Source organism: Prunus persica, chromosome G7 (genome assembly GCF_000346465.2).
Source record: "Prunus persica cultivar Lovell chromosome G7, Prunus_persica_NCBIv2, whole genome shotgun sequence".
Lineage (NCBI taxonomy): Eukaryota > Viridiplantae > Streptophyta > Magnoliopsida > Rosales > Rosaceae > Prunus > Prunus persica.
Window position 1 is genome coordinate 19,787,980 of NC_034015.1, and position 19,287 is coordinate 19,807,266.

General features: G+C 36.1%; 3 protein-coding genes across 10 annotated transcripts; 1 reads left to right on the plus strand and 2 right to left on the minus strand.

Moving 5' to 3' along the window:
- LOC18771293 (golgin candidate 1) lies at positions 173-6,965 on the minus strand. 4 transcript variants are annotated; one of them, XM_020568758.1, is made up of 21 exons: positions 6,709-6,965; positions 6,035-6,112; positions 5,713-5,762; positions 4,848-5,612; positions 4,673-4,735; positions 4,365-4,442; positions 4,054-4,257; positions 3,705-3,761; positions 3,524-3,598; positions 3,364-3,435; positions 2,879-2,941; positions 2,695-2,793; positions 2,125-2,202; positions 1,930-1,998; positions 1,778-1,825; positions 1,593-1,688; positions 1,386-1,462; positions 1,172-1,217; positions 999-1,097; positions 856-900; positions 173-714 (listed from the first exon to the last, which is right to left on the minus strand). In XM_020568758.1, exons 1-21 carry the CDS (start codon positions 6,734-6,736, stop codon positions 643-645), a joined length of 2,262 nt encoding a protein of 753 aa, XP_020424347.1. In that variant the 5' UTR covers positions 6,737-6,965; the 3' UTR covers positions 173-642. The 4 variants fall into 4 exon arrangements, 3 of the variants coding, with proteins under 3 accessions (XP_020424347.1, XP_020424349.1, XP_020424348.1); XM_020568759.1 differs by having other exon boundaries at positions 307-714; positions 2,125-2,196; positions 6,709-6,952; XM_020568760.1 differs by lacking the exon at positions 1,593-1,688 and having other exon boundaries at positions 6,709-6,952.
- LOC18770571 lies at positions 9,972-11,047 on the minus strand. Its single transcript, XM_007202503.2, has one exon. It carries the CDS (start codon positions 10,930-10,932, stop codon positions 10,300-10,302), a length of 633 nt encoding a protein of 210 aa, XP_007202565.1. The 5' UTR covers positions 10,933-11,047; the 3' UTR covers positions 9,972-10,299.
- LOC18769621 (uncharacterized protein DDB_G0290685) lies at positions 16,839-19,211 on the plus strand. 5 transcript variants are annotated; one of them, XM_020568312.1, is made up of 3 exons: positions 16,840-17,183; positions 17,279-17,365; positions 17,492-19,211. In XM_020568312.1, the coding sequence occupies exon 3, from the start codon at positions 17,863-17,865 to the stop codon at positions 18,991-18,993; it is 1,131 nt and encodes a 376-aa protein (XP_020423901.1). In that variant the 5' UTR covers positions 16,840-17,183; positions 17,279-17,365; positions 17,492-17,862; the 3' UTR covers positions 18,994-19,211. The 5 variants fall into 5 exon arrangements, with proteins under 5 accessions (XP_020423904.1, XP_020423901.1, XP_020423900.1 ...); XM_020568315.1 differs by lacking the exon at positions 17,279-17,365 and having other exon boundaries at positions 16,839-17,183; positions 17,832-19,211; XM_020568311.1 differs by having other exon boundaries at positions 17,279-19,211.

A 19,287-nucleotide genomic window follows, 5' to 3' on the forward strand; every position in this document is an offset into this window, starting at 1 on the left:
TATATTAATATTGTTTATTTTCAAAAGAGATTAATTTTTTAATAATTCCCCTCAATAAGTACTGGCAGTTAGAAAAAAATTGACAGAAATTGGACGTTGTACTCGGATTGCTTGGAATTAATAACCACATAGGCACAAATGACCAAATTGAAAACACAGGACCAAAAATGACTTCTTGCCAATTCCAATCGACCTCTGCTTTTGAACCTCTGATAATATAATAATGATGAATATTCATACATGTGTATTTCACATTCACTAGTTCAAGTCACCAAGTAATTCCTGAACAAATACAAACTAAGAATATAATGAAAGAATCAGCAGTTGCTATATATATATAATGTATATATTTGTAAGAAAATTTCACATCTGCAATGCAGAAAGCAATTTTGGTTTGGATGTACAGCGCAATCAAGCAGTGCCTACCTCACAAACATTATTAGGATATCAACATTTTGCATGCGCATCCTCGACAAAGAATGGAGATAAAACCATCATATATATCTTCACTCGACAATCAAGGTTCACTTGCTTCCGTTTACTTCTTATAATTAGATATTAGACGCATCACTCTTGGCGCATTCTATGCTTGTTGAACTTGAGAAGACTTTTGTGGGTGTGGCATGAGTTGCTTCTACCCAATCATGGTAAGTTAGTGTTAGCAAGTCCCATAGACTCTGCAACTTCTCTTGCGGAAAAATTGTCCGCTTGTGCCTGCATATAAAGTACACATTTAGAAGAGCTAGCTATGTATACTTCATCAAAGTAAGAGGTTATAAACACGTTCGTTACTAATATGATATGTAATTGGAATCATAGCTTCTTATACAAATTGTGATGAAGTAGTATGCATACCTGAAGGCGATGCAGCAAATACATCAAGAAGAGATGTACAAATACCTGCACATGAATTATTCTGGTTATTTTGTGATTTGATTCACTCCACATAGTATGTCTGCATAGTTAAGACTCTTTAAACGCATGTTTAACTGTTTTACCAGGTAGAATAGCAAGATAAGTCGAGCTGTTGGATAACGCCAGAGAAATCTTGTGGCCCTGACAGCTCCTGAATCTAATAGTTTTGCTGCCTTCTGCAACTGCATGAGACAAGGTGAAACTTAAAGAGTATGAAAAGGAGATCAAGAATAATGATAGATAAGAAAATATGTACCTGTACGCTTGCCCCAACCATATGACGGTGATGCAAGGGAAGAGGCCTGCAGATTTTTTTCTTTTATTAAGCTTCCAAAAACTAAAATAACTATGAAGCCATAACATACATTTATAAACTAACATGTATGCAAGTGCATTGAAGTAAAGATGTAGAGGATAGATGATGGCAAAGTATAAAGAAAGAAAACGCATTACTTAGCGAGTCAACATACTCAAGTGCCTTCATTTCAGCATCTTCTTCCCAGGATGCTGATGCTCGACGGGGAACTCTACTCCTTTCTGCCTCTACCTGTTCAATATAAAGTGAATTCAAATACAGAAGGGAAAAAAATGAGATTTTTAAAAATAAAAACAAAACTGGACTCTAGAATCTATATAAAGCCTATCAACCAAGCAGCATAAAACACCTAGGGACAGACCTGAGCTTCCTGGAGACGCTTCAATTCCTTCTCCAAGTGAAACTCAGCTGCAGCTTTTTCACTAGCCATGGTTTCTAATTGTGTTTGCTTGTAGTACTGAATAATAGATGGAATAAGACATCTCTTCATATAGTACCGATATGTAACTGACCATGTAAATAAGTTTTTTTTTTTAGTGAGATTACCAATAGATCAGTTAGTTCACGGTAGCGCTTCTCTAGCTCCATGTGTTCCTACAAAATGGCAAATATAACCAGTAAATAACATAGTGCTTACGGATAATTCATACCTAGTAGAACTCATTATATATTTTTGAGAGAGAGAGAGCAGATATCACCTGACGCGAGTAATGCTCTGCATCCCTCTTCATGGCAGCCATTTCAACTCTCATTTTTTGCATTTCGGCCTGAAATCAAGCATATCAATAAGTGTTATAAAAACAAGTTGTCGAACGAGGCAAATAAATTCAAAACACAAAGATCAAAAAATTGATCATAACAAAACTGTTAGGCAAAAAACAAAGGACACTTACCTCCAAAGAAGAAAGTTTTCCCTCTGCATCCCTCTGACCTTGGCGTGCACGTTCCACTTCTTCCTGCCATGCCTGCATCTTAGCATCCATTACTGTGAGTGAGTACAATAATACAGTGGTATTTAATCATCCTCAACTGATTGTGCCCATACTAAAGCACTCTATAATATATCAGAATGAATAATGCACATAAACAATTACAAGTTGTCCTTCTATGCTATTTAGATTGCAGGCAAACAAAACAATTAAAATTACTGGAGTTAGAAGCTTGGCAATGTTCTAAATATCAGACTAAAGATACAACAAAGAATATCACGCCTATAAAAATCCTGGCATGAGAAAGAGAGTTCATACACCGGCCAAAGGAAAATTTGGATTCGTACTTCTAACACATGACATATGTGACAATGAGACAGTACTTATTACCAAGTGGGAAAATTCTCACTTGAAGTTCAAAGTATAAATAAAATGTAGTAATTTGCTGGGATCAAGAAAAATAAATTCTCCAACTGAACTATTGAATCGAAAATATGAAAAGGAGTTCAGATGTAAAATCAACAGAAGGAATACCTGAATCACTTGATTTGCCTCTTCTGGTGACTTCTTTTGCCCGCGCCGAGCACGAGCTTCCATATCTTGTAGCTCTTGGTTTAAATTGGCACATTCAACCTGATGGCATATAGTACTATTATCCAAGAAGCTCCACCAATGAACAGAAACATCAATACAAAATAATTTAGAATGTTTGTTCTACCTCAAGCAATGCCATCTTCTGCTCAAGCTCCGATGCCTTTGCTGTCCTCTCATCTGCTGTTCTCTGAATAGGGAAGCATTTACAACAATCAGTAAATTATGGTCAAACTCACAGATTTATATTGCTCTTGGAAAAAAAAACAGAAACACAAGAAAATGCAACATCTTCCTAGACAGAACAATGAATTGTAGGCCGAACTCTTAACTTCATAGATACTTACACAAAGTATAATTCCCTTGATAAAAATCTCAATGAAGAACAAAAATTTGTAAAGAATCAAAAGGTAACACATTCATTAGATATAAAAACCTTACATGCAATTGCATTGCAATAGGGTTCATTTAAAAGCAAACTAAGACGGGTAGTAAACATACATGTCTACAGAGACATGGAGAATAAAAAATAATAATCTCATTAAAAAACAATGGGGTAAAAGTATTCTCATTAATACAAAGAGTCACAAACTTGAAAAGGGCTTACTTTACCTGGATCCTAGCAAGGGCTGTGGATGCCTCAAGGGCTCTGTGTTCCAATTCTACTTCCCTTTCCATTGCAGCCTGTTTTACAAGAAAGTGATCATCACAGTGCAAGAAAACAACCAGGGAGACAGAAAATTATTATTAATAGTTTGTTGTAGATACAAACCATTTTGGTAGCATTATGTGCAGCACGCTCTTCTTCTGCTCTCCGTTCTACAGTAGACAACTCCTCTCGTAAAGCCTGAAGAATATTTTCTCACTAATTTCAGAATCTAATAATAAAAGCAGTATATGCAAGTATATGCTACAGGTCCAAATACAAACAAGGAAGCATCATACAATCTCACCTGCATCATCCTTGTCTCGGATAGTTCCCTATTTCTCATGATAGACTCCACGTTCGCCTGATATATAAAATTAATTAATTAATTCAAAATAAACTCTAACTATTACCAAAGCCTCAACCAGTCGAAAATATAAGTCAAGAGAATCCAAAGTTGCACCAGTTTCTATAAAGGGTAGGCCAAATAAGTAGAAGAATAGAATACTGAAAAAGTTGAACATGGTAAGCAAATGAGCCCTTAGTATTACTAAAGCCTCTTCTCACTGTGTACCACTGACAGTGGCAGAGAGAGAGAGGATACGAGGAAAGGAATATTATACATCCATAATTAAATGTGGTGGGTGTAATGAAACCTGCAGCGAAGCCAGATTCCCTTCAGACAAAGCAGCCTGTTTCTTCAGTGCATCCATGGAACTGACAAGTGCCTCAATTTCTGAATTTTTTGCAGCCAAGGCCTCAACCATATTTGACTCTATTCTTGTCACATCACTTTTGGATGCTGACAAATCTTTCTGGAGCTGTTTTATGCGAGCTTCATATGACTTATTCAGCTCTCTCTATCAAAATAGCAGTCAACAAGTAAGACCAAAGCAATAAATATATCATATGCCTCTACAGTTAGTTATTCACTTAATCCTTGAAATATAGCAGGAATTTGTCTCACTTCTGACACAAGAAGTTCCTCTAGCTGTGCATTTTCAGATTTGTATTCTTGAAGTCGGGACGAAAGTCCAGCACAAACCTATCAATGATAACCAACGGATTAACAAAGCATTGAAACCGAAAATTTCTAACCAGTACAAAACTTCTAAAGGAGGAAAAAGCTTGTTAGAGTATGTGTGAAACAGGTTCATCTGATTTAAGGTGACCTTTTCTGAGAGACTAACTGAAAGAAAAGTGGCATTCCTACTTCAAATTATGACTGTAATATCAAACAAACAATGAAGAAAAACAGAAATTAATAGGGCTTACCCTTGCTAACCTTGCCTCTTTAGACTGACCAGTGGAAACAGCAGTTTTAAGCAATCCTTGGGCCTGCACACCAACTAAAAAAACTACTCAATAATAGCCTAAATGGCAAGTAACAAGATTCACAGCCAAAATAAATGAAGTATGCGAGATATTCACCTCATAGTAAATAACTTACCTCCTCAATTTGATCCTGTTCCTGTACTTTCACAGGAGTGCTACCAGCTTTATGCTCAAGTTGCTTACTTTGATCCAGTTCCTGTACTTTCGCGGGAGTACTACCAGCTTTATGCTCAACTTGCTTACTTTGATCCTGTTCCTGTACTTTCACAGGAGTGCTACCAGCTTTATGCTCAACTTGCTTACTTTGCTCAATTACTGGTTCCTCATTAACATCAGCAACTTTAGATTGAGTTTCTCTGTTACTGATGGCAGTGGTAGTTGTAGACTCTGTTCTATTTTGGTCAGTTTCTGGATGTACATCTGCGTCTCTAGATTTGTTTTCTTGGCCAGCATCAACTGATTCAACTTGATGGTTTTCATCCACAACCTCAACTTCTTTGGCAGATAATGGAAAAGGATGTTCTTCATGACCATCTGAGGGAATCTCATTGACAAGCTCACCATTTGAAGTTGAAGTAACAGCTTCCTTATCAGTACTAGTTGTTGACGCTTCTGCTTCATGAGCATTACTCTGACCAACTTCAATTGCTGTTGTCTCTGTTAAAGGAATGCTTACTGTGGAATCTTTCTCAAGATTCTGTTGCTTCTCATTGATGGGTTGACTTGAAGGATTTACCGATGGTGTCCCATCATTGTCATTTAAATGAGCATCACTGTCTATTTCAGGAGTCGCATCTACTTGTGATGTCAATATACTTGTCTGTTCGCGTGCAGAATCACTTGTATTAGGAGATTCATTCATGGACTGTCTCTTTTGAGCCTGCAAACAACCAATATGTGAGACAAAGAAGTTGATAAATTTCTATGTATGTGCGTTTGTGAAACAGTACTCCGTATTTTCATAGGTAATCTGGCAATACCTTGGTCTTTGACTTTTTCCTCTTGGCTTGAGATCCTTGCCCATTGGAAGCTTCACAAGAGAAAGACAAAAATAAAAATTAGAAACAGACATGGTGCGTCTTAACAGTACATTTTAGGAAAGAAGAAAAGAAAAAGAGAAGGGACCAACTAGATAAGTGGGTAAAGTCACTTGGTGTCATCCCAACTCAAAAGGACTTAGGCTAGGGATGGGGCAGTTTATGGAATGGAAAACTAATACGTAACCCATTTGTGCAATGGAACTCCAAACCAAAACAAAACAAAATGTATATAAAAGATTCCAAGACAATTCAAAGATAATACCTGGTGACTGGGTAGCCAATTGATCGTCTAACTCACTGACAACCAGCTTTGCCCTCCGATCGACAACTTCAAACAGATCTGAGGCCAGAGAAAAGGTGATAAAATTTTACACATCAAGGGCAGAAGAAAAGACACATTATTATAAGGATTTTGATGTGGGGCTTGTACAAGGATGATATAGAGAATAAATGATCGTATTGTTCATATGGATGGTGCAGGCGCTCTTTTCTTTTTTGATGAAAACTCAAGAAACTAGTCTTGAACTGAACCAGGGACCTAGACTGAGCTGACCAAATTTCTCTAGCTCACTTTCATGTCATTTCACACAATTCATGAACTGTGGCAACTCCCAGTTTTTGGGTTTATCAGACATGCAAATGTGTCCAAACTGAATTCGATATTCAACAATTAACTCCAAAATGCTATTCAAGAAACAAATACCCAATGCCAACGGCATCGCAATTATCAGACATGCAAATCTAAACCTAACCCCATTATTGCTACTTTATGCTTAACAACCCCAAACATCGTCCCGCATTATATCATCCACTAAACACCTCGAATAATTTCAATCAGCATAAGATCAAACCCTAAACATATTCCAAATCTAAATGAAAACCAAATTAAATATTAAAAAAACCAGCAAATTAAGAGAAAGAACAGAAGATCCAAACCTTCAGCAGCTTTGAGCCAGGAAGACATTGGAACAAACCGAATTCGGATCTAGCAACAACCGTGGCTTAGAGACCGACTAATGGAGCTTCCATGTAAAAAATGGGAAGAGATTATCAAACTTCGTGAAATGCGTCCCCTCAACTCGCAAGGTGTGAAGAAGGCAGTCGTGACTCGTGACGCAGTTAGTTGAGAAGGTTTTGCGCTAACGAGTAAAACCGAAGAAAGAACAGAAACAGAGAGACGAAGTTGTTCAGGTCAGATCACGACCACCGTATCCGTATTTGGGCTAATGTGTAGGGACTTGGTGGGTTGATAAATGGGCTTGGCCCAAGTTAAGAGCCCATCCAACAAAAGCAATACGGGGCTTCAAATCTTGTAAACCTCGAAACTCAGGCCCAAATTTAATCGGCCTCTCCATTACTTCTTTAGCTAGGCACTCGTCATTTTTCAATCGGTTTTTAGTGTGTTATCATTTTTTTAATTTAAAGATTGGGCTTGAAGGGTCTTTTTCTAATTTGTAAAGTTATCATGGGATTAAATGAGTCACCTACAGTAAGGGCCTTATTTAGGTGAAGTCATATTTCTTAACCGTTGAATGAAATTAACCAATTTGATCCAATTACTAACTAATTAATTTCATCCAACGAGTAAGAGATATGGCCTCATCTAAGGGCCTTAATAAGACCCCCACTATAGAATTCTACGGGATTATATGTGACGTTCTCAAAGTATTGTTATCAAAATAAAGAGATTAATAAAATTTCGGGTTTAATTGACCATATTTCTAATTTTCTATTAACTGAAAATCAACTTGCGTGGACGCTGGATTTTGATAGGGATATTCAGAAACCACAAAATGTGGCACTCAAACTTTGTATAATTATTTTGGGCAATGAACTTTATAAGAATCTCAAGATTTTATAACGTACAATTAATTAATGGTTGAATCAAATTTTGGAAATTGAAAGAGAAAGTGGTTAACAATTAATTTGTGTGTCGATGTCAAGTAATCATGCATGGCGCATGTCTACAAAGACTGGCATTGGCTCTTCAAAAATTCAGAAATTAAACTCCAAAAATTTTAAAAAAATTATAAATAAATAAAGAAGAAGAAAAGTTAATAACCATGAATATTAATTTAATGATGATCTGTACATATATAGTTGCATTCATTTGCAAGATAAGCATGGGAGGAGGGCGAGAGAGAGACTGAGAGAGGAGGCTCTTTAGTGCTTGAGAGAGACTTTTCTTCAATCATGCAACCATACATCACAATCTCTCACCTACTCTTTATAATTAGAGTCATTCTCTTCGTTTCTTTTTTACCATTTTTTTTTTCTTTTACTCCTCAAGATCTATAAAGCCGACAATTGTTAAGTAAGTAGCTGGTTTTAGTTTGTAAACTTTTATATAGTTTGGAGAAACTTTAAGATGCATTTTCATATTATATGTATGCATGTATGTGCATCAATATTGGTGTTGGTGAAAATGTATCGTTATTATATATGTCGGTATGTTTTAGTTGCAGTAATAATATTGATATCTTATCGATAATTCTATTTTTAATAAAGATAGATCGGACATCATGTACAAAGCCATGCTATATTGCGCAAAACTATTCATAGAATATATATATGGTATTTTTTAGGAGTTTATACAATCAATATTTTATTTTAATTTAATCTAAATTATATGAAGTGGGATTCGAACTCGAGTGCAGAGTTGAAAGCACATATACTCTAACCAACTTAACTAAGTCCATGTTAATATACATATATATATATAAGTTTAGAAAAGGTTACAACATGGTAATTCATATTTTTGAATGAAGTTTTGTGCTCGTGATCTGTTAGACAAGGTTAATTTCAAGAGTGGTAGTTGTTAATTTGTTCCTTTGTTTCGTCTATTTAATTTATTTTATGTTTTTAGGATGTGTTTGGGGCAATGTAGCATTCTGATATCAAGTAAAAGACTTTGGTAATGCGATGTTGGGCACCTCTAAATATTATTTTTTTACTTTTTGAAAAGTCAATATGCAAAAAAGAAAAAGTGAGATGGACCCACCATATTACGTATTAATAAATATAGTTGAAATGAAAAAGGCAAAGGAGGATAATAATAATAATAATAATAATATGAAGGAAAATAAAAAGTTCAAGACTGAAATTGATCAGCATAGAATGATTATTCAATATTTTAAGTTTAATGTAATCAATTTGATAAAAAAAACATAATTAAAAAATAAATAGTTCAATATATACAATCAATTGTGTATTAGCTTGTCTAGTGAAGTGATTGCCCCTTTGTCTTAATTGTAACCTGCCCCCACAATCTTGTGAAGATCTATTAGATGGAGCACGAGCATGCACTAATCAAAACTAAAGACAAAGTTGCTGTCAATTTTGATATTTCTTATCGAATTTAAAACCATGATTTGATTAACCACTATATCTAAGCTAACTCTCTTGCATCTTTCATTAACCTTTAAACCAAAACAATAATAGGCCGGAGGATTTCAGTCTGACTGGTGTTTATATCCGTCATTTTATATATGTATTTCTACAAATCAGCATATTATATATATAGTCTATTTTTATTGAGAAATTCTTTAAATAAACTACAATAATAAATGGTACAGATCTTTAAAGAAATACCTAAAAATTAGACGGAGATATATATATATAAGTTATAACTATACTCCAAACCAATTATGAGGGTTAGTATACATGTGACCTAAATTTTGTGCTAGCTGGCCATGGCCACCACCATATATATGTAAATTACCTTGCAAATGAAAATTTGTGGCGATCTTTAATGTCCAGTTCATTGCATTGGTAGTGACCCTCTAACAACGTAACCAAACTGGACCAGAACCACTAGTATCGCCATCACAAACGAGGACTGGACAGACAAACCCTAAACACTAATAAATCCAAAGCTCCTACTCACCAACCTGGAAAGGCAATACATTAAAAACTCACACACGAGGTCAAGACAAACATAACGCTCTCTCTTTAGAGCTCCTTTGCCAGGCAATTAGTCGCAGTAGGTACAAAGGGCTCTCTATAGCTTTATAAAAAGAAGAGAGAGATTCACACAACAACACCCTTTTTCTTTTTCTCCTTTTTATTACCAACAAACACATTAAGACAACAAAAAAAAGGTAAAAACACATCTAGTGGAGAAGAATCAAAATTATTGCTCCAAAGAGCCTCGGTTTCATCTAAACCTACAAGTCTAAAGCAGCTACAACATCCTCACATTAAGCAATCTAGCTAGTACCCAATTCCCATATCATGATTAGAAAACTAAGAAAGTTAATTAACACTCAACGTGTGTCGTATGTGCCGGTCATATATAAATAATTTGGCACAATATGCACTCAGAATCTTGCTATATGGTACAAACGAGATTCATATACATAAGTCGAGCAACGTTACATGCATATATGACCGGCAAATACAAAAATTCCTTGCGTGTGTGAGGATACTTTTATGTGCAAATCACAAAGCTGATACGGTGGCAAAAGCAAATTAATTAACCATGCATTGCTGAAGTTGAAAATAATAATTTTTGGTCCACTGATAATCTCATCGACCACGCATGGCATGGTATGATGGAGATTCAAGAACAGCCGATCTTTTCTGCAACTTGAGATCTTTATAAAACCTGTTAATAAACTCCTCAGCTTCCTTGTCCACCTGGCTATCCCCTTCCTCCTTTAACGGAAACGGAGAGTCCGTTATCCTCAGCTGCCTCACCATGGGGCTCTTCCCAAACCCCGGCAACGTCACTAACGGCGACGCCTCCGCCACCATCTCATTGTTTAGCATCTCCAGCACCTTCTGAACCGCAGTCATTGTGGTAACGTCGTCGTATTGGTAGGCTCTGGTGGTCTTGGTAAAATAGTGGTGGTGGTGTTTGTTGCGCTTGTTGAAATGAAAAGGGTTGTGAATGGCGGGGCTGTTGCTGCAGCTGAACTCGTATTCTCGTGGTGTTATGAAGGAAACGGCGTCGTTGGAGCGGCAGCTGAAGCCGGAGGAGTGGTGGAGCATGAGGTTGTGGGCCATGGCCTTGCCTGCAAGCTTGCCGCGTTTGAGCATTAAATGGAGGTCAACAAGTAGCTTGCTCTTTGATAACCCTTTTCTCACCATGAAGAACACTATGCGTACTAAGTTCCACAATTTTTTGGCCACCATGGGTGGGCTTGGTTCCACTTCCATTTGTATAATTGAATGAGAGAGAGAAAGAGAGAGTTTTTGTCACACAGAGAGAGAGAGAGAGAGAGAGAGAGAGAGAGAGAGAGATGATTGGAAATTCAGAAGGGTTTTTTTGGTTGGTTCGAGCTTGTAAGGGTGAGGGAGGGGAGGTATTTAAAGGGGTTGGAAATTATTATTTAATAATTAAAGATTAAGATGATAATTATATGGTGGAGGAGATGTGTTTCAATCTCTTTTATGGTGCGTGTTGTTGCAGTCTCAAGAGAAGAAAATGAAAAAAGGCAAAATAAAGTGGAGAGTGTTTGTTTCACGCGTGTGGATGAGTGAGGACATAGGCATTCCTAAGTGAGAGGAATTTGGTGACAATTTGCAATAATTTGTGTTTTGATTGATTTTTTTTTTAGTGGTTTATATGATTGTTTGGCTTCGACAGATTACTAGAAGGCCCCTAGGGTGGAACCAAATTACTTAAGTATGCTCCCACATTCAATGATTAAAGATATTTTGGGAAGGTCCCAAGTGTCAAACATAAGCCTTTTGCAATAAGGTACTCATATCTTGGCCTTTTTCGAAATGCGAATCCTCCATCTATTTGTGTTTTTGGTGCTTGTATTATAAATACTAGCCTCTCTGTACGCGCTTTCGCACTTGCGAGAGGTTTTTTAAAAAAAATAAGTAAATTTATTTTAGAATTAAAAAAGATAATGGGTAGTTGTGTTCCATAAAAATAGGATCCATTATCTCCTTTTTCTTTTTCTTTTAATTTTTTTAAATATGAAAAAGTGTGAATTTATCATATTATCCTCATTTAATTAATAATTTGAATTCTTAATGTTTGCATTAACCAAGGGCATTTTCTGGTATTTCGAATGTTTCACCATTCTCTGCCTTTTACTTTATATATATAGATAAAATAATTTGCAATAATTTTTGTTCAAGTCCCTAATTAGAAATCAAAATTCATATTAGCTAGTATGATATAATTAAGCACTAAAAACACAATTAGGGCATTTGGATCCATCATGTTCTTAGAAGGATCATACATATTTTGATGTTCTCCTGACATCAAACGAAATAAAATGCAAAAAATTAAAAAAGTAATTAGGAAAACCAACCAGTTTTTGGTTACAATATAGGCAAGAGGTAAAGATTGCAGGAATTAGTCGATTAGACTTGAGACTCACCCAAAGCTTAGCTCGATCATTAGTCGATTTTAAATGTGTTTTTATTAGCCCCAAATTTCCATTCTTCTTACGTTCAATCAAATTGGTTTCAAGTTAGTTAATGTCGTAGGGCAATGCGAATTTAAATTAATTAACATGCACAAATGGTCACTTTGACTCCATAATTGCCATTTAATTCAAAAATACTTTGAATAAATTCAGGTAACGTGGCTTACTTTCAGCACCAGTTAACCTTCATAGGCAATATGTAAATTAGTTATGATCAATAATTAATCGATATAATGATGAACATTTGAATTTGACATCACTTTCGCCGGGTAAAAATGGTGTTTTTCGAAGCAGCAGGCATTAGACAATGGCGTTGAAAATTTTGGTTGCTACAGCTCCCATGAGAGAGATCGGGGGTTAGACTTGGACCCAGCCAGCCTGACAAGGTTGACAGGATTGAATAAGAGCACCTACTCTGAACACGTGGCCATCTGTTTCATTCCCAAATGAATCTTTCACCGTCCACGGCATATATGAAAACCAACCTTTATGTGTACCCAACAAATAGTATTGGTAGTTTCTGTTGAAGAAAGCAAGAAACCCTGCGATATATTCTATTATTATTTTTTCTTCTCCTCGAAGGATATCATTGGGGCAATAAATTGGATCCTTTTTCGCCACTTTTTCGCCACCTGAATTGGCTAACCTATTACGATGTACATGTTTTCATGATGAAAATGCTAAGAAAACATTGTCGACTTGACAAAGAATAGCATAATTTGGTACCCATCTTGCTTGCTAGCTAGCTTTTCCTTCTTTTCAACCCCAAACAAAATGCTTTTATCTTTCACGATCGACTTCCACCTAACCTGCTTGGAAATTCACTTGTGCTACACAACATTGATTTGCGTGCTGTCCTGGCATATGATATATAATAGAATGTGGAGCATGTAGGGTGGTGGACTTTGAGTCCTTGTTGATGTGTGAGAGATCATTTTGAGAAATGTGCATATAAAGATTGATAGTTTTACTTTTGTATACGTAGGATAAATAATTTTGAACTGTTGATGCATATAATTAATAATTATTTTTGTACACACGTCGATATTGTCTTTGTCGTTTGCTCATATCAAATAGTGAGAATTTAATGGAAACTAAAAATGTGCAACCTGTCAGGGTTAGTGATTTAGTTATCAACGCTGTCTAATTAGTCATGCAAATTGGGCATGTGTGTTAGCCGAGTGAAAATGATTGGACGGAGCCGACTTTGGATGATCATCAGTAGCTTCTAGAACTATTAAGCCATAATCAATTTTTGTGGTGATGAACGAGCCACCATTCCGGATCCCACGCACTCGGCTACATAAAACTTTGCCCTTCCAGAAAAACAAAAGAAAAGGCTGCATATAACTTTGGAAAAGGAAAATGAAAAAAAATCTTCTTTTTATGGTCTTCAGTGAAATTACTTTGGGGTTGGGTCACGAACGAAACCTAAAGGCTTTTCTAGACTTTAAATTCCACCAATGAGCAGTGGCCACGAAGGAATCCTAGTACTGATGATGGTTGTCTAATTTGAAGGCTTCTTTTATATATATATTGATCATGCATGCAATAATTTGTTATTTATTTATTTATTTATTTTATTTTGGGTAATTGGGGTGGGGGTATATATATCATATTCATGGGGCATGTTTTTTTATCAAATTAAGTTGCCAACTCTTTAATATTGTCGGGGACTTGTGGTCTTATTTTAAGTTTGAAATTTCTACTTTCCAGCCTAGAATTTAAGTTTAAATTGTAATGGATGTAAGCTTGCATAAGCTGTAGACAAATATCAGGCAAAACTAACAGTGCCTCTTTTTTTCCCCCCTTTCTGATTAAATTTGTTTTCTTATATATAGAAGTGTTCACATAAGAGAGTAATTGAAGACATGTTTTTTATTTGCTTCTCATTCATTGCTCCTTTCCCGAAAAGAAAAACAAAAGGGTTTTAAAAGTTAACGGACTCATGATTTCAAAATAAAGTGGACTAAATTTACTTTAAGGATGAATTGTTAATTTTGGATTGAGCTAAACCCTATAACCTACATACTAACCATAGGGAAAAAATTAAGCTCGGGTTAGACAACCGATGGGACCGTCAGAAAAAGTATTAATCCATTTGATTTTTTAGCTTAAGATAATTAGTTTAATTAAGCACCTTCATTTGCTGGTATCCTTTATGCTTTCCTAAAATTAATATAGGAAAGACAACCAAACAAACCAGTCAACATCAGTAGGGCAGTGCATGTTTTTCCTTTTTCGTTCAATAAATCATTTAGGCAACTCACTTTTCGTCTTTACTTCGAGTGGAAGAAGTGCAGAACAAAGTGTGTGTTTAATTCAAATGAAGCACTTTATGTGGGGACTTTACGAATTAGGATTGGTTTGAAGTTTGAAGTGCTTTTAGGTTTCGAGGGTCCCTAATTTCGTGGGAAATTATATCCTAACATTAACTTAATGGTCTTAATTAATAGTGTTGTGTGCTACATCCTATGTGAGGAAAAAGAAACTAAAAGAAAATAAAAAAGAGTTCGGGAGGATTTGAATTTGTATCATATATGAGTTTTACATGTTTGTTTATAAATGTCTGATATATCGCGTCTACAATATAAATTTAACTTGTTCAACTAGTACTCTTCCTCGAAGCATATATTCCCATTGATTGGGTTAACTTAACAATCAAAACCAACTTGTCTTATGATGTTTACATGCAGTTAATTAAAGATAATATATATGATCAAAGTCAAGAACTTACATATATATATGTATTATTAGGCCAACAATTATAGAGAGTGATCAACACGGCAGGGACATATTCTAATAATTCAGTGATGAGATATTAGCAGTTTCCAAACTTGGGAAGACGAAGAAAGAGACTAAACACGACATTAAAATTGATTAAGAGCTTGACAAGTTGGTCAGAACGTCTACCATTCTATGATATTTAGCTAAACCTAGAAGATGCATTAATAGTGTCATAGTTTAGGGCATACAAACATAAGCCATACAAAGCGCCACTCATTTCTTTGCTTCCACATCCATCCATACCACACCTACTACGATCATTTTTCCTTCACAATTAATTAATTATGCATATATATATATATATATATATACACATGTTAGATATTTGAGTGTCCTAAATTATTGTTGTGGTCCGGCAAAAGGCAGGTTAACACAGGGATCGATGGATGTAATTTTCATGGAAATGTCCTTGTTTTGAAAGTCGCCTGTGGGCAAACTCTGCTTGCTTAATCATTCATGAAGGTCAGCTGGCTACCTAGCTAGCTTTTGGGACTTTGCCATCGTCTACCAGTTCCAGTCCTCTATGCATGAGATGCTTGATGTTCAATTGATTTCATGGTGGGCTCTGTTGCATATGGATTGGCCTTTAACAGTTGCCATCTGGCCTAAAGTTTGCTTGGCGTTGGTGCTGTTTTTGCGGCCTCAAACGTCCATCTCGGCATTTATTTACAGACCCAAACCTTATCTTCAAGTACATATGATCACTAGGAAGCTAGCTAGTGTTGATCCATATCGATCATCCACCGATCGATCTTATTTTTTCATGCAACCACTCTACAAATAGATCATTTAGTATATGTGATGTCATTTTTTAGGAAAATAATATGTATCTTGGAGTACATGTAACGTTTTTTCTTAGGAATAGAATGTGATGAGTACATGCATATCATGAATCCCAAGCAAGGTTCATTTATATGTAACTGACTTCAAGCATTGTTTTATCTAACATATGAAGTTATGATCAACATAGTTGTTGATGCCTAAAAATGGATGATTAGTTTTGGATCTAATTTAGAGATGTTGCGTCACCTGTGTAGTACCTGTCGAAGGCTCTCCGATACTTAAAGTTAGCTTAAGGATGAAGTAGATAGCAATTTGGACAGAGTAAGGATTAAGTAGCTGAATGTAATAGTTACCTTATTTTGGGGACTTGTGCCCCTATTTATATATCTTAGGAGTTATGATCTTCGAGTGATATTTCGATGTGAAACTATGGGCATTACTTGAGAGGATGCCATGTGTCCTTTGTCCAGCCTGGTTTAACAAGCACCTTCTTTAGACGGATTGGCAAGTCGGGTTGCCGAAGGCTAACCATGTCGATGGTTTGTTTATGGGCTGAATTGCCGAAGGCTCACACCTCGTTGTTTTGACTGGGCTTTGTAGGTTCTTTTGTAGGTCCCATGTTTCCTGTGTCGCAAAATAATTGGCTGGTCAGATATGGTATAAACAATAGCTATAGAAGAAATTAATTAGTAGGCGTTTAATTAACTCTGTCTCTATTTATATAAGGATGTAAGTTAGATGAGAAATTCCGATTTTAAGTGAAATCAATGTAGAAATTCAAGACTTTAGCATCTATTTCTAATATGATTATTTAATTTCTCAAAATTTGAAAGTTCAACCACATAAGATCTCTCACTAATTTCTCTAACTTTTCTTAACTCGATCATCAAATTAAGATGAAGAAAATGTACTTTCCCTTGATTTGATATGCATAGATCACGTGAATTGGAAATTTGGGTTCCAACCGCAACCAATATATGACACTTTCGGGTTATGCTACAACTAATAATTCAGGTCCAAATTTTGGAATTCCTAGTATTGGAGAATGTCGAAACTCTAAATTTCGTGACTGTACACGTGGCGGGGACGCATTCGTCAGAAACGCCCGTCTTCTATTCCCGTAACCAGCGGACGAAAGTGGCAAGTCGTTGTTTACGAAGGCGGCAACCAGAGCACAACAAGCACGAAAGCCGTCTCATTTTTCCCCCCAAAATATCCGCACTACTTCAATTTATTTGCGAAAAGCCCATCTCTGAAAGCGTCTGATCTGCCGGTCAGTAGGGGTACTTTGGGGTTCACGCCCCAAAAATAACCGCTAGTTCATATTTTTCTCGATCCTTCCTTACATGCCCAAAAGAACCAAAACTTGCAAAAGAAGAAGAAAATTTTCAACCGCGGGCGGAGATTGATCCTGGTTCGGGGTTCATTGGATTTTCCATTATTGATAAGAAGGTAAATTTTTCTCTTTTAAAAAAAAATTAAATATTTTCTTGTGGATTTCTTTGCTTTCTTGCTAAATTTCTGAATCATTTATATTTTTATTGAAGCTCTGCTGTAAAGTGATACATAGGAGTATGAGTGTAATCTATTGCTGTTGAAATAGTGGGAAAGAAAGAAATCAAAGTTTTGAATTTGTAAGCACAAATTTTCTTAATACCCCGAAATATTGGATCTTTTGTAAGTTATGAACTTGACTTTAATTTGGACTTTGTTGACTCAGATGATCCAATTTTTCAGTCCCTTTTGCTGTATTTTCTCAGGAACCAAACAGAGAGTTTCTGCTGATCTAGTTCTAATATGAAGCCAAAGGAAAATTGTTAGAACAAGTTTGGTTTTGAAAAGGGGGCGAAAGATAAAAGTTCTCTGGTTGCAAACCCCTTTGCTGATAGTGGTTTAGGGTTTTTTTTTTCTTTCCATTTCTGATGTTGGTAACAAAACCTTATTGCTTATTTTAATTTTGAGTTCTGTCGTTTTTATTTCATATAGTTCCTTTATATCTCTGCATTATAAACAGTGGAAATCAATTTATCTACATGTCAAGGTCATTTTTACAATTTTGTTTTTGGTTCCTGAGGTGAGGTCTTTCAATTGATGAAGCAGCTTATCTTTTGAAGCAGTTGTACAGAATTTGATGAATTCCCAGTCTACTTGCCGCAACCAGAGACCCAAAGGGTTGAAGGTAAAGCTGGTCTTTCAGATTGCTTTGCTTTTGGCTGTTTGCTTCTGGTTGCTATACCAGATGAAGTACTCACATGACAAGGCCTATAGTGGAAGTGCAGAGAACAAGGTTAGTGAAGAACGCGGTTCTAATATTTTGGGGCGCAAAGGGAATGCAGGGTGGTCAAAAGATGGCGGTATATCTGGATCAGAAGATGTAAATCTTGTGGAAGGAAGCATAAAGAAAGAAGATGGAGGTGTTGGAGATGATATGTTAGGTGAAAATGCTGAAGAGAATAATGAAGCAGAATCTAACAAAGTAGATGATCATGCTCATGGAAAGCTTGGGAGGCCTGAAGGGAATGAAATTGAAAGGGAAACAGAAATGCAGTACAAAGTATTGAACATTACAGATGATAATTCTGATGTTGAAGACAAAGGAAATGATGAACCAGTGGGGCTCAACAGGAACTCATTGCAAGAAGAAAATTCTCAAGGGAGACATGGAGATACACAGGAAATTATCTCGGATCACGACGGTGAGAAAGATGTGAAGAATATTAGTCATGATGAAGTTGGAGAGGAAAACGAGCAAAATTCACAAGTTAATCATGATAAGCAAGAAAATGAAAAGGACCGAGAGAAAGAGCCACAGAGATTGGAGGAGTTTAGTACTAACAAGGACATTTCAGTACAACATAGTCAAGGGAAGAGTGACACTCTAAAGGGCCCAGATTCAGTGGTAGATGGAGTCCATGGATTTAATGATGAGAATGGTGTTCCTGTAGATGGCAATGATCTCATAGAGTCCATAGTGACTGGATCAAGCGATGATCATGCAATGGTTCTACATCAGGAAATGAATTCAAGTTCAAACAATCAAAGTGAAACGAAAGAAAACACTATAAAAGAAGAAGTTGCAGCTAAAGAAGGAACAAATGGCGCTGATTTTGAAGCCAAAAGCAAAATCTTAGTAGAAGACTCAAAAATCGATGTGAAACCAAAGGTGGAAACAAGTTCTGGAATTGGTGTTGACACAAACACCTCGAGGATCGATAGCGTTTCAGAAACTACACAGAGAGGCAGTTCAGTTTCAGATTCTTAATAGTAAAACAAAGGGTCATTAACATTACAGGTTTTTTTCCACACGCCGGAAGTAAAAAGAACAAAAGTAGAAAGTGACTTGAGGCACATTCCTTGGTGAATGACATTGTACAATCTAATTCTGAATTTGTTTTTGCACGTTGTTGACATTTTCTTTGCCTACAAAATGAGAATGGGCGATACTTTTATACAATCTGGTCCCATGAATTATTGAACTTACTTTTGAAATTGTCCCTTAAATCTCGGGGTTTTTTTAAATTTTTTTAAAGAAGTTTTCTTACAAGGTCTCAATGGG